The sequence below is a fragment of the Corvus kubaryi genome, unplaced genomic scaffold (genome assembly GCF_017639235.1).
Source record: "Corvus kubaryi isolate FWS band 111438036 unplaced genomic scaffold, C.kubaryi_AGA036_p1.0 37397, whole genome shotgun sequence".
Lineage (NCBI taxonomy): Eukaryota > Metazoa > Chordata > Aves > Passeriformes > Corvidae > Corvus > Corvus kubaryi.
This window is the reverse complement of record NW_024581136.1, coordinates 20,064,904-20,077,859: the sequence shown is the minus strand read 5'-3', so window position 1 is coordinate 20,077,859 and position 12,956 is coordinate 20,064,904. Positions and strand designations below refer to the sequence as shown.

Sequence of the window (12,956 nt, the reverse complement as noted above, 5' to 3'; positions counted from 1 at the left end):
CGGTGCCGGTAGAAGGACCGGGGCGGGTTAAAGGGGTCGGTGCCGGTGCAAGGAGCGGGGTCTGTCCGGGTTCAAGGGGTCTGTCCGGGTTCCAGGGGTCGGTCGGGGCCCAAGGGCCGCCGTCGGGGCCGTTGAACCGCCCCTGTGTCCGCACCCGGCCCCTCCCGGTACCTCCCGAGCCCCCCTAAAGCCGTGCCGGGATTGAACGTTCTCAGCGAGGTTCAGTAGCGGAGACTCGAGTCTGTCTCCCCTCTCAGCAGGGAAGAATTTAATCCACATTTCGTACAGAGGGGATCTTCATCTCCTTGGCTGTAGATCCTTGAGTTTGTTTGCTCTTCAGTTTCCTAAGTACAGGTTCTGAGCAGTGTAGCTCATCCGGATTTATGCTCATGTTTAATTAATTACTTAGCCACAGGCTGTCTCTGAACTCTTCTCATTGCCAGCACTACTCAGAACCCCGGGTGTTCTTCAGTTAAAACTTTGCCAACGCGTGTGCGAGAGCGTGGATGGCAAATAGTTTCCGTGTGCTCATTTCCCGAGGAGATGGCAGTGCTTTAGCTCAGCAGATTGGGTTTTACTCTCGTTCCTTGTGAGGGTGGGCAGGCCCTGGCACAGGTTACCCAGAGAAGCTGTGGCTGCCACATCCCTGGAATTGCTCAAGGTTGGACGGGGCTTGGAGCAACCTGGGATGGTGGAGGTGTCCCTGCCCATGGCAGGGGGTTGGAATGGGATGAGCTTTGAGGTCCTTCCAGCCCAAACCATTCTGGGATTCTGCTTCTGTACCATGAGCACAGTGGTGGCTCCTGTCTGTGTATTCAAGCCTGAGCCCAGTTTATTCCCTGTGGGAATCTTCTTTTGCCACTGGAATCGAAATGTAAGCAGTGAGTGGTGCAAATGCTTCTCCCCTCAGCCAGAACTGCTGAATTACCTGGTCTGGCCCCATTTCATGTGTTTGGTCAGAAACTGTAATTTGTAGTGGATGAAAATGGGATCAGAGCACTCTGGGGAGCCTTGATAATTGTTTTAAATCCTTGAAAAAACTCTAAGGAATTTAATTAACAGCCAAGGTAAGGGGTGGATGAGGAAGGGAACAGCAGGCCCTGTGATGTGGTTTGTTGTCTGGATCTCCTGGTTACGGGGAGCGCTGGCTGAGGCTGCTTAAAGGAGAATCTGCTGCTGAGCTGCAGCACATTCCAGGATAATTCCCAAAGCTGTGCCACATGGATTAGTACCCTTGGTTTCCAGGAATATTCCTGCTGTTACAATGACTTGTGAGTTCTATGCAGGAACCTTCCCTATGCAGATCCTTTGCAGGAAATTAAAATAGTAATAGAAATTAGGTTTTGTTTGAAATAACAACTGCTTATTTATTAATTTATTCCTTGTTATGGTAGCCACTGAAGTAGGGAAAAAAAAGATTGCAAAGGTGGAGGCAGGGAGTTTGTGTGAAAGATGAGCTGGAAATTGAGACTCATTTTCTCAGCACTGTCCTTGTCAGTCTGTTTTGCATGTGGTTAAGGAAATGAGCTGATTACCTCAGATAAGATTAGTGTCCAAAATAGTGTCATAATAGGCTCCAGCTGCTTCATAAGGAGAGAGTTTGATGCTGAACTGGAAATAGTGCCTGGGTTGGAGCCCCTGTGTGAGCAGCTGTCCCAGGGAAGCAGCAGTCACTCAGCCCAAGGTGTCCAGGAGAGGCTGGGATCCATCCCTGAAACCCTGCGCAGGTGCAGGGATTGTGTTTGCCCTGCCAAGTGCACACTCTGGATTTCATTCTCCAAAGCACAGCTTTTGTTTATTGTGCCAGGTGTTCTCTCCAGAGGGAATCTGCAGCTGCAGCCTTATGTAACTTCCTGCATGGGGAAAAAAAATCTAATACTTCCATCTAATAGCTAATAAAAGGAAATATACCTAATACAATGTACAGTTTACAAAAATAATAAGTGGAATTTGTTGTTCCAGGACTTGATTTTTAGTGCACTGGAGAAAGCAGTAACATTATATGTGCATGTTTAATGTCAGGTGAAGGTCAGGTTAATACACACTAGACAAAATTCTGTTACTGCAGAGTGCTGGAACAATAGATGTATAAATTGTTTGTCTCCACCCAGAATTCAATTTTAAAAATAATTTAGTGTTTAACACGTGAAGGGCACAAATTTGGTGTGCAGACTCCTTGTGGAGCCCCTCACTTTTCCTTATCACTTTTATGCTATAACAGAAATCATGTCCTTCTCATCAAAAGTATCTTCTCACCCCCAAAAAAGGTCAGATTTTAAGTCATATATGCTCAATAATTGTTAAAGTGTTCTACACCTGCTGCCATCCCATCAAATCTGTGCTTGCAGCAAGGGGCTTAAAATCCTGCCTGTCCCCTGCAGAGACTTTGCCTTGTTCAGTCCGTCTCTCTTCTGTCAGGGTGACCTCCTCCTCTTGTAATTATGGTGTGAGTTTCAGTCATTGGAGCCATCAAGGCTTAATTCCTTGGAAACTTTGTCTTCCAAATGGATTTTCTGTTCTCTTTGCTCTGGTTTTGCCCTACTCCAGATCATACCAAAGTTGGGGTGTTTCTTTTCAGGCTTGGCAGCATTAATTCATTTTATGGCAAATTGGGAATTGGGAGCCTTTCCTTCTGTTCCTAAACCTTTTCCTCAGTTTGTATCTGACTTCCCTGTCCCTGGTACTGAGGAGCTCTTTGTGTTTGATAAGCAAACCTCTCTGAGGTTTGGGATCTGCTGGAATTGTGCACATCCCATGGTGATGCTGGTGTGATTCCCTGCCCTTGCCTCATGCCAGGACTTTTTCCATCTGTTCTTCATCGTGAAGTGAGGGAACACGTCTGGGTGAGCTCCTTATCATGGCAGGGCTGGAGCCAAAGCTGGGAGCAGGGCAGGGGCTGCTCCATGGCAACACTAAAATATTTCAAAAGTCTCTTTTGGGATGAGTTTAAGTTTGGGCGTAGCTTAAAGAGATATTTTTGTGTTTAAAAAGTCTTGTTTGAAAATGAACTCAGCCTCATGTTTATCTTTTTCACGTGAAAGGGAGAAAAAAAAATGATAAGTGTGACTTTGGCACAAGATCAAAGTGGCCACGTGATGTGGGAACTGCTTTTCATGGGGCTGGAGATAAGGGGTGGGGAGCAGAAAAGCTGTGCAGAAGATAACTGGGCAGGGAAGAAGTCAGGAACAGCCTGAAGCTTTTCCTGTGAGGTGTCCCAGGAAAGGCTGTGGTGTCCTGGCTGTGGGAAGCGCCAGGAACTGAGAGGAAGGAGGATGAGGTGTATTAAACCTAAATAAACATACCTGGGAAGTGACTGCTAATGTTCATAAAGTTTTCAGTGGGATAGCAAAGAAGGAAATGAGATGGAAGGAGGAAATGAACCATGTTCATTTGTATGGGAAGTGCTAATTTGCAGCCTGGCCCTCAGGCAGCAGCACTGCTCATACCCTGTGCTTCTGAAAAGTTCCTGGTTTGCTCCTCTTTTGGCCTTAATTAGGAATATTAGGTCTTGTCCAAATTAAAGAGTTAGGGAAGTTGAATAATGTTTTCCTTGTAAGCCAAGCTTTGGGAATACCAGTGGAGTTCTGTAGGTTTTTGGGAGAGGAGGGGGAAAATTATAGGAAAACAAAAAGCCAATGAGAATCTTCTTCCTAAGCAGAGGAAAGGGATGTGGGAACAGGATTTGTGGAGGGAAGGCAAAGGTGCAGCAGTGGGTGATTAAAAGAGATGGAATTGGCCTGAATTTAGAGGATAGTGGGTATTTTTAAGCATGTGGGACAGGGAAAAGGAAAAGAAGGATGGGAACTGCCAGCAGAATAAATTTGATGAGGAGTTCAGGGAGTAGGACGTGGCTAAGCTTGGGAAGATGAAAGGGAAAAAGGGAGGGGAGAAGTTATTTTAATGTCAGATGTCAGAGGTGGAAATAATGATAAATGAAACATGGGTCAGTTTATGGTTCTGGCAGGTATTAAACATAGGCTGGAGTGAAAGATGCTGCTAAGGATGGATATTTTTGGAAAAGATGAGGAAAGAGGAGAAGGAATAGGGACACCCAGGAGTGCAGGAGAACAGTGAGGGCAGCTGAGAGAAAATGGATCTCAAACACCCAACCTGAAAGATGGGAAGGGAGAAGAAAATCAGAGTTCATTGGGAATGGGAGATGGCCCAGTTGGGTCCTATTAAAGATTTTGGATACAGAACCCTATGGGATACTAAAAAACGGAGTTTGGAAGATCTCAGAGCCACTCTCCATCAGGCAGAATAACCCCAGTGCCTCTCTCTGGAATGCCTGTTGTGCAGGGATCCCTTTGCTGCCCACCATGAGCACATGAGGCAGGTGATGAGGAGCTTCTCGGAGCCTTTTGGGCGGGATCCATTCCTGAGCCTCCCGGAGGGAGAGGAGAGACCGGCGGGGAGAAGATCGGAGCGGAGAGCACAGCGGGACTCGCAGCTGGCTGTGAGGGGCGGCGGCAGGGTAAGTGCTCCTGAGCTCCAGGCACTGCTCCATGGAATGGCCATTTCCTGCCTCAGCTCTTGGAATCTCCTTCAAGTTGTTTCGGCACTCAGTGAAATGTGAATGATTCCTCTCTTGCTTCCTTCATGGCGCATTCCTTATCTCTGATAAACATCTGTCAGGGCTAATCAGAGTCTGGGTTTTATTGAGCATTGAACAGACAACATTTAATGGACAAACTGATCTTTATCCAGTGCTTGGTTTCATAAATACTATGGATTAAATGTTTCTGTTAGAGAAAGGCACTAAGAATGTCCCACATGCTCTGCACGTGTATTTCCTTTTTATGTTAACTTGACTTAAAAAGGTGCCTGGATGTGGCTGCTCCCATCCCTGGAAGTGTTCAAGGCCAGGTTGGAGCCACCTGGTCTAAGGAAGGTGTCCCTGCCTGTGGCTGATCTTTCCAGGTCCCTTCCAACCCAAGCCATTCCAGGATTCCATGGTATATTTGTGCCTTCCCTGTGCACGTCAGTCCCTTGTGTGCAGCTATTTCCACTTGATTTACACAAGCCTGGATTTCACCACCTCAGGAATATCCATCCATGGATTTTAATCCCAATTTCACCTTTGCAGCTGGGAATCAAGACTTCATGCTCTGAATTTGGGCTGATTGTTAATATTTCCTTAGATACAAACCTGTAAGAATTAAAGCTCAGGGAAATTGGCATGGAATTTAGTATTTCTGTGTGTTACCAAGTGAGACTGATGATCTGTGTTCAAATAAAGTGTTTTTTCAACTCTGGGCATGCAGGACAATCCTATCTAACCCTTATCTAGAGCTGTATTTATAGAGAATATACGTTGGGAGCTGGTTCCTTTCCCTCCAGCTATTCAGCAGCTGCCTCCCTCTGGCTGTGATGAATCCCACTGGATTTTGAAGAAATCCGTTGGAAGAAAAGGCAGGTGACAGGGGCTGGTGGCCAGGTCAGAGCTGGAACAGAGCCTGTCACCTGCAGCTCCAGAGGGGAGCTGGCACATTCCTTCCCCTGCTCATCCAGTTCCTGGCAAATATAGAAGCTGGTTCTAATTAGGGCATGAGCTTCCCTCTGCTGATCCTTAGGCCTCGGATCAGTGGTGCTTAAAGCCAGATCCGAGATTTTCCTTTAGACGAAGAACCTGTCACAGCTCACCTTTAAAGCTCAGGGGTTCTGTCCCTGTTCCTGCAGTGAGGGACAGATGTGAGGCCCCAACCCTTTATCTGTGGCTGCACCAAGGGCTTAAAGGCACAGGAGCACTGTGTTAGTCTGACAAGCACAAAAGAATTCCACACAAATTCCACGTGAATGCCAAACCCTTCCCAGGATCTTTTGATGTTGCTCATGTTCCACTGAAGAGCTGTCAGATGTCACACCGACTCAGCACTGATGGCTCTGCCTTGTAATCTCAAACTGCTGCTCCACCAATGATTTAAACCCTTAAAATTAGATTTTTATGTAGGAAAAGGTGGATCTTTGGTACCTTGTCAAATACACTTCGTTCAAATGGCTTACACTGATTAGCAGTGTTGTAATTCTGGGTTTAATTAAATTGCAGCAGGCCTAAAACTGCTTTCAAAGGAACCAAATTAGTTGGGACAACTCAATGTGTGCCAGTGTAGGATTCAAATTTAAAACTGCTTCTCCTTTCTCCAGCAGGTTTGCAGTTGAGTTTTTAGGGAAGGAGGAAGAATGAGCTAAAACATATTAAGGGATACTATTGACTGGGGTTTTTGGGATATCTCATGATCCTGTATATCAGGCAAACGTTTTAACAGCTTTGAGTGGCTTTTTAGTGTTACAAAACAGAGTTTATAAGCTTGGTATGACTAATAACTGCTATTGGTGAGGATGTCACATGTAGAGAAAAAATACGTATTATTATTTACAGTTCTGCCTAGTCAGTCCTGACAGAAACCTGGAGAGTTCCTAAAGCTGTTCCAGAATTGGAGAATTCCTTCTTTTTGCGTTACAGTTCCTGCAGAGGGTTTGGTCCTCCTGCCACCCCTGTGTGTCTGCAGGCCTTATCTGACCCTCCAATCTCAGTTTCCTGGAAACATCCCTGTGTTTCCCAGGATCTCACTGCCCTGTCATGCAGAAATACTCAGTATCAGTGGGACAATCTGTTGATTTGTTGATTTTAATCAGCTTTCAGTGCTGGGGTTCTGCTGCCTGACTGGAATGGAGCATTCCAGGGTGGGGCCTGAAGTGTGAAATCACTTCAGCACAAAGGTTCTTGTGGTGTACAAATGTTTGCCAGCCTCTAAGTGCTTTTCACACACACTTATCAATATTTATTAGATGTGCTGGCAGTTATCACTTTCTAATATCATCACTATAAATACATTATTTCCACATACCCAGGGACTACTTAATTAATTACCATGGGCCTCCTGAGTGATTTTAATTAGATGGGAAATGTTTCATGTGACCTACTGCATATAAAAGTAATTTCTGCTGTTCCTGATAATAATTCCAGATGTTGCTCCTTTTTTTTCCAGGCCACCAGCTTCTCCCTCATGCCCTTTGCAGGCTTTGGGAGAGTGGTTAGTATCCCTGGAGTAGCTCCTGTGTAAGCTGTGTGTAACCAGAGCATGGCAGAGGCTGAGCTCTGTGCTTGCATCCTGCTTTTGGTGCTGTTGACAGATTGGGAATAAGAAAATCCAGGGAAAAAATCCTTCCTGGGGCATTAACCTCTGGATGTGGATGGAGTAATCCCTGGGGAAACCCCAAACTTTGAGTGCTGCTGGAGGATGTGGTTGTGGGGGTGACACCAACGAAACCACTGCTCCCAGTAAGGCAGAGCAGCCCCTGGAGATGGGATTGCCCCTGGAAATGGGCTTGGAGTGGTTTCCAGCTGTGGGTTGGGGGTCTGGAATATCCTGTAAAATATCCATCATCTGTTCATAGTTCTTGGCCAGAGGATTCCAATGTCTTGTAGTCAAAAAATAAGTGGAAAGTTTTCTGTACTTTAATTTTACTTCATTTTGGGCTTAAATGCAGATTTAAGTTTGCAACGTTGAAATACATAACTCTGGAAATGAATTTATTCAAATGTAAGCCCTGAAGGGTCACACAGGACTTTCAGAGCAGAAGCTGGTGACCTCAGAAGGTTTGTGAACACATTTGTGAAATAATTGGATATTGCAATTATATATATATCCAATGAATATTTTTGTAAAATAAACTCATTTTGTGACCAGTTTGACATCGGGGTGACAAATCTTCCACTTTCATCTTTCCAATATCTCCAGCTTAATCCAGCTCCCTCAATTTTCATCTAAAAAGATGCATTTTGGCTTGTCTGTGTGTGAAGTGCAGCCTGAAAAGCTTTTTGAGTTAAAAATGCATGTGAAAAAGAGCTTCAGGACTTCAGCTTTCAGTGGAGACTGTTTTAACTGTAGTCTTTTTTTCCCCTTTTTTTAAGCAGGATGCAGGTTTTGGAGATCCATTTTCTGCAATGGACAGGATGATGTCAGACATGAGGAACAGCATGCTGGAAATGCAAAGGAAATTTGTGAGTTCTTTTTAAAATTGTTCTCAAATTTAGTGTACTGGAGAGTGCCAGTTACTTCAGATATTCCTCAGAAAATAATGCCAAGAAAATGGGACTAATCTCCAGGAGCTGGTAAGAATTTGAAATTTTTTGCCTAGACTATATTGTGTTTATAATTTTTCTTTACTCTTTGAAGATAAAACTGAAGTTTATGTGGTGCCAGGAATGGTTAATTTTGTGGAGGGATATTTTCCATAATAAAATAGTAAGGAACACCTGTTCTCCACAAGTTTTAACTTTGATTAATGAGGCTGCATTGCTTTGTAGGATGACCTGTCCATCCAACCTGATGGACACAGTTTCAGCTCCTCCTCCATGATGACTTACTCCAAAATGGGGGATGAACCTCCCAAAGTTTTCCAAGCCTCGACCCAGACCCGCACGGCTCCGGGAGGGGTGAGTAATCCTGGGATGCAGCACAAGGGAGCTGGGCACTTCTCAGGATTGAGGTGCAGCCACACCAAAGCAGTGTCCTCCAGCATCTTTCACTGCAGACAGTCACTCCTGGAATTTACAGAATCCTGTGATCCCTGAGGTTGGATTGAGTCCAGCCTGTGCCCGATCCCCACCTTGTCACTGCACTGAGTGCCACATCCAGCCCTTCCTTGGACACCTCCAGGGATGGGGACTCCCTGGGAGCCCCTTGGAGTGTTTAACAACCCTTTCCATGGGGAAATTCCTGCTGCTGTCCACCCTGAGCCTCCCCTGGCCCAGCCTGAGGCCGTTCCCTCTCCTCCTGTCCCTGTTCCCTGCGAGCAGAGCCCGACCCGCCCGGCTGCACAAAGAAAATTTAGGACATGGGGAAAACACAGGGCTCTCAAACCCTGCTCTGTATTAAAAGTTCTGATTTCCTCCCTGTAATTTCATGCTTTGAGTACACCCCAGAATAAATTACAGACCCATCCAAGGCTGGAAAACCAGAGCACAGAGCAGCAATTTTCCAGTGTCCTTCTCTTTGCCATAATGAATCGTTTTCCTGTCCACCCAAACTCCAGGAGAGGCACTGATTTATGCAGCCCCTGCCTTCAAAGCACCCCTTTGCCCAGGCACTTACATAACACTGAGCTGGAGCTCCCTTGCAGCTGTTGTGTCTGATCCTGCCGGGAACTGGGAGTGGGAATGTGAACCTGGCACGGGGCATGAAAGCCTAGACGTGCTCCCTAAAGGCCGTGGGCAGGACTGGCTGGGAATGTGTCCTGCTGCAGCACACTCTGTTATCACAGGGCTGCTAATAATACCCCAGACCACACTGATAAGGGGCTGCCTGCCTTTCAGGCCAGTCAACACCACAGCCTGAATTGGTTGTTCCTCACGCTGGGAATTTTGGCACCGGGTATAATTTGGTCTTTTTCCAAGCAGAGTGTTGGAAACTTGGCTCTGTAGCATTTTTAGACTGAGGGTTTTTTCCCCAATAATTAATACCCAGCTAAAAAACTTTAGGTGGTGTTTCATCTTCCTGTCTGGTGGCCAAAAGAAAATAGGCTTGATTTGTGTTTGCTGGTGTATTTTCAGCCAACACAGGAAATGAGAGAATTGGAAAAGCTTGGAAAACCTGACTTTTTTAAAAGGAAAGATATTAAACTATTGGGGAAGGAAATAACCTTTTGCAAGGGTCTGGAGTAACAGGAAAAGGGGGAATGGCTTCCCACTGCAGAGGGCAGGGTTAGATGGGATATTGGAAGGAAATTCTTCCCAGAGCAGCTGTGGCTGCCCCTGGATTCCTGGGAGTGCCCAAGGCCAGGCTGGACGAGGCTTGGAGCAGCCTGGGACAGTGGAAGGTGTCCCTGCTCACAGCAGGGGTGGCACTGGATGGGCTTTAAATCCTTCCAACCCAAACCAGTCTGGGATTCTGTGAACTCTTTGACCTCAGTTTTGGTTGGAAGGACACTTATTTCCCTTTTTTTAAATACAGGTTAAGGAGACAAGAAAAGCACTGAAGGATTCTGAGAGTGGCCTGGAGAAAATGGCCATTGGTCACCACATTCAGGATCGGGCTCATGTCATCAAAAAATTCAAGAACTCCAAGACTGGGGATGAGGAGATGAACCAAGAATTCATCAACCTGGATGAATGTAGGTCTTTTTAGGCAGTTAATGGCCTTTGCACTGTTTCACACTCTGATTTTGAGGTTCCAGCTTGAGACAGCTTAAAAGGGACTTTTAGACCGAAAGTCTCCGAATTCAGTTCTCCTGTACAGATCCCAAAAACAGGGGCAGGCCATATGGAGAGTTGTGGACCACAACATTTAAAATCACTACTCAAACCCCCTAATATTCATTAAATGTTTTTTTCCTCTCTTTATTAACATTTCAAATAAATTAATCTGTTTTCCAGCTGAGGCTGACACCTTTGATGAGGAGTGGCAGAAAGAGATCATGAAGTTCAGGCCCTGCCGAAGCAGAGGAGCTGTGGAATCTCCAAGATCCAAAAGTGTCCATTACAGTCCCAGGGAAAATGGATCAAGAAGGTAAAAATAGTTCCCTCCTATCCTACAGGATACGGAAATTCCAGCAGCAGAAGGAAAATCCAGCTCTGGAGCAATGTCTGTGGCAGCCCCAGGGGAGCTGCAGGTTTTATTCCTCCTTTTCTCATGGAGATTGTGATCATTGTTGTTCTTTTTCCAGAGAGAAGCCGCTTGGAGCTCCAGGATCCAGAGTGCCCAGGGATTCCTTGGAGACTCTCAATGTGAAAGGAACACACGTTCCCCTGAAGAGCTGCAGGAAATAACTGTCCCCATTCCCTTGGGATGGAGATTCCCTGGAGCAGATGATGGTGCTCAGTGCTCGTGTCCGTAAAAATACACCCGGATTTGTGACCAATCTCTGTTCTGTGTTGTGCCTTTGCTCCTCCTGCTTCTCAATGTCCTTCAAACCTCAGCTCTTCAGTGAATTAACACCCAACAACTTTCTGCCTAAAAGCACTTTATGGATCCTCTCTAATCCTGTTAAAAACAGCTTGGATTTGCAGAGGTTTTCTGCTCCAGCTGCACCAATCTCAGGCTTTACTAAGCCTGGTACTGCAGCTCCTCCTTCCCACTCTAAGTTGCACAGAAAGTAAATTTTCTTTCTTTTGGGTTGCTGAAATAATTACTGATTTTCTAGGTTAATTAATAGAACCTGAATACACTATAAAGCTCTTTAAAATCATACTGTAAATTGTTACCCCCACACTTACCTTGGTGTAACATAGTGCAATGACAATACTTTAAATTTATCAGAGCTCTGATGTTAATGAGCTGTGCTTGCACCTCATTTCCTGTGCCTGAACTGTCCACTGTGTTTTCCTGATCCTTGTTTGTTTCCTGTGGAGTTGGCCCGTCATTTTCCATCTGAGGATTGTCCGTAGTACCTTTAGTTACCCTGTAGCAGTAACAGTGTCCTGAGATCAGCTGTAGCTAGGAGTTATTAGTGGGAAAAATATGTGGGAGAAAGGAGTTTAACTGGAATTATTTCACTGTTTCTTGTGTTCTAAAGAGCCCTGGATACAGGAACCCATCTCCCCTCATTGTGGTCTTTGTGTTTTACCCTAAATCTACATTTGATTGGAGTCTAGAAGAGCCAGCAGTGTCTGAGAACAGGAAAATCCTGCAGGTATTCCAGGTGTTCAGTCCCTGTGCTGTTGTGCCTCACAGAATTATCCCCGTGGTGTAACATAAAGAATTTCTGTAAATTAAATAACATTAAATAATACAAATTAATAACATTAAAGCATTGCATAAATTCAAGGCTTCATTATAATGTAGCCTTAAAAAGCACTGTTTTTATCATAAAAGAAATAGGGTTTAGTAAGTTAAGAGTAATATTTGTTTGGCCAAAAAGCCTCTAAATCATATTTAATAGTCCTGCAGTATCCCCGGAATATTTAATTTTAATTAATGAATGTTTGTTAATGTGCAAACCCAATCAGCAGCACTTTTGTTGAGTTCTGAAAAGGACAATTATTTGCTTGTTCCTGCAGTGGTCTTTTCCTGAGTTAGAGAAGTATCAGTGGCAATAAGTTGATGTGATCAATAATAATGGCAATAATTGAACCATTTAATGAGCAGTGAAGGTAAGTGGGGGTCAGGGGACACCCCTTTAAGTCAGAGCTCAACCCATACACTGGAGACACCGTGGGTTCTGCAATTAATGTATTAGAGAAGCTTCTCAGTAATGAACAGCAGCAACTGATGGAACTTGAGCCGGAATGTTGGAGACCTGCTGCTGTTAAAGGGAGAATTCACCTGACAACTGGGATTTTTGTGTGGAATAAACCAAGCACATCCTGGCTTTTGAAATGATGGTGGGAAGAGGTGAATATTCCCTCCAGAGCCCTTTGCTATGCCAGGCCTGTTCTCCAATGTAAGGCACAAGTTGTGCTCTGTAGAAGCATCTGAAACTGCAATCCTTTAATAAAATTATTTATTATTTATGGCGTTTGTTGGTTTATTCTGCACTACAGAGGGACTTGTGCATTATTTACTTTGGGATGCTTTGAACCACTGCAGTGAAGGAAACCTGGGCTGGGGAAGGTGTCCCTGCCCATGAAGGGGTGGAATGGGATGAGATTGAACATCACCAATCTGGGATTCTATGGAAATCTCTCTGTTTCCGGAGGGAAACGTGCATTTTCCACAAAAAATACAGTTTGACAGAAGGAAACAGAGTATGGAGAGGGCCTTCTTTCTCTGTTTCAGAGCTGCTCCTGGAGCCTTTGCAGGGCAGTTCCCGGTTTATCCTAATCCTGGGGAATAGAGAATATGTTAACATTTAACAGCGTGTTCCAAACGGGTCCCTGTGCCCCAAGCACCCTCCAGCACGTCCTGGCCTTGCCTTCCCCTTTCCCTGCACTTCTGCCCCCCTGGGCCAGAGAGCTCCGCTCTCCAGTTGTTCTAATTCCTAATAATTCCCAAACTCCTGGGGCTGTGACCCCG

General features: G+C 45.3%; 1 protein-coding gene across 4 annotated transcripts in view; it reads left to right on the top strand.

The window, feature by feature from the left end:
• The window catches only part of MLF1 (myeloid leukemia factor 1), a 13,060-nt gene extending 606 nt beyond the window's left edge, over positions 1 to 12,454 (top strand). The window contains exons 2-8 of one of the 4 annotated variants that reach the window (XM_042042660.1): positions 4,300 to 4,474; positions 6,990 to 7,034; positions 7,919 to 8,005; positions 8,312 to 8,440; positions 9,957 to 10,116; positions 10,379 to 10,511; positions 10,669 to 12,454. In XM_042042660.1, coding sequence (XP_041898594.1) covers positions 4,300 to 4,474; positions 6,990 to 7,034; positions 7,919 to 8,005; positions 8,312 to 8,440; positions 9,957 to 10,116; positions 10,379 to 10,511; positions 10,669 to 10,771 — 832 coding nt within the window. In that variant the 3' untranslated portion in view covers positions 10,772 to 12,454. Of the gene's footprint in view, positions 1 to 4,299; positions 4,475 to 6,989; positions 7,035 to 7,915; positions 8,006 to 8,311; positions 8,441 to 9,956; positions 10,117 to 10,378; positions 10,512 to 10,668 lie in introns of all 4 variants that reach the window. The other 3 variants (XM_042042659.1, XM_042042663.1, XM_042042661.1) reach the window with 3 other exon arrangements.
• Positions 12,455 to 12,956: the final 502 nt, after the last annotated feature.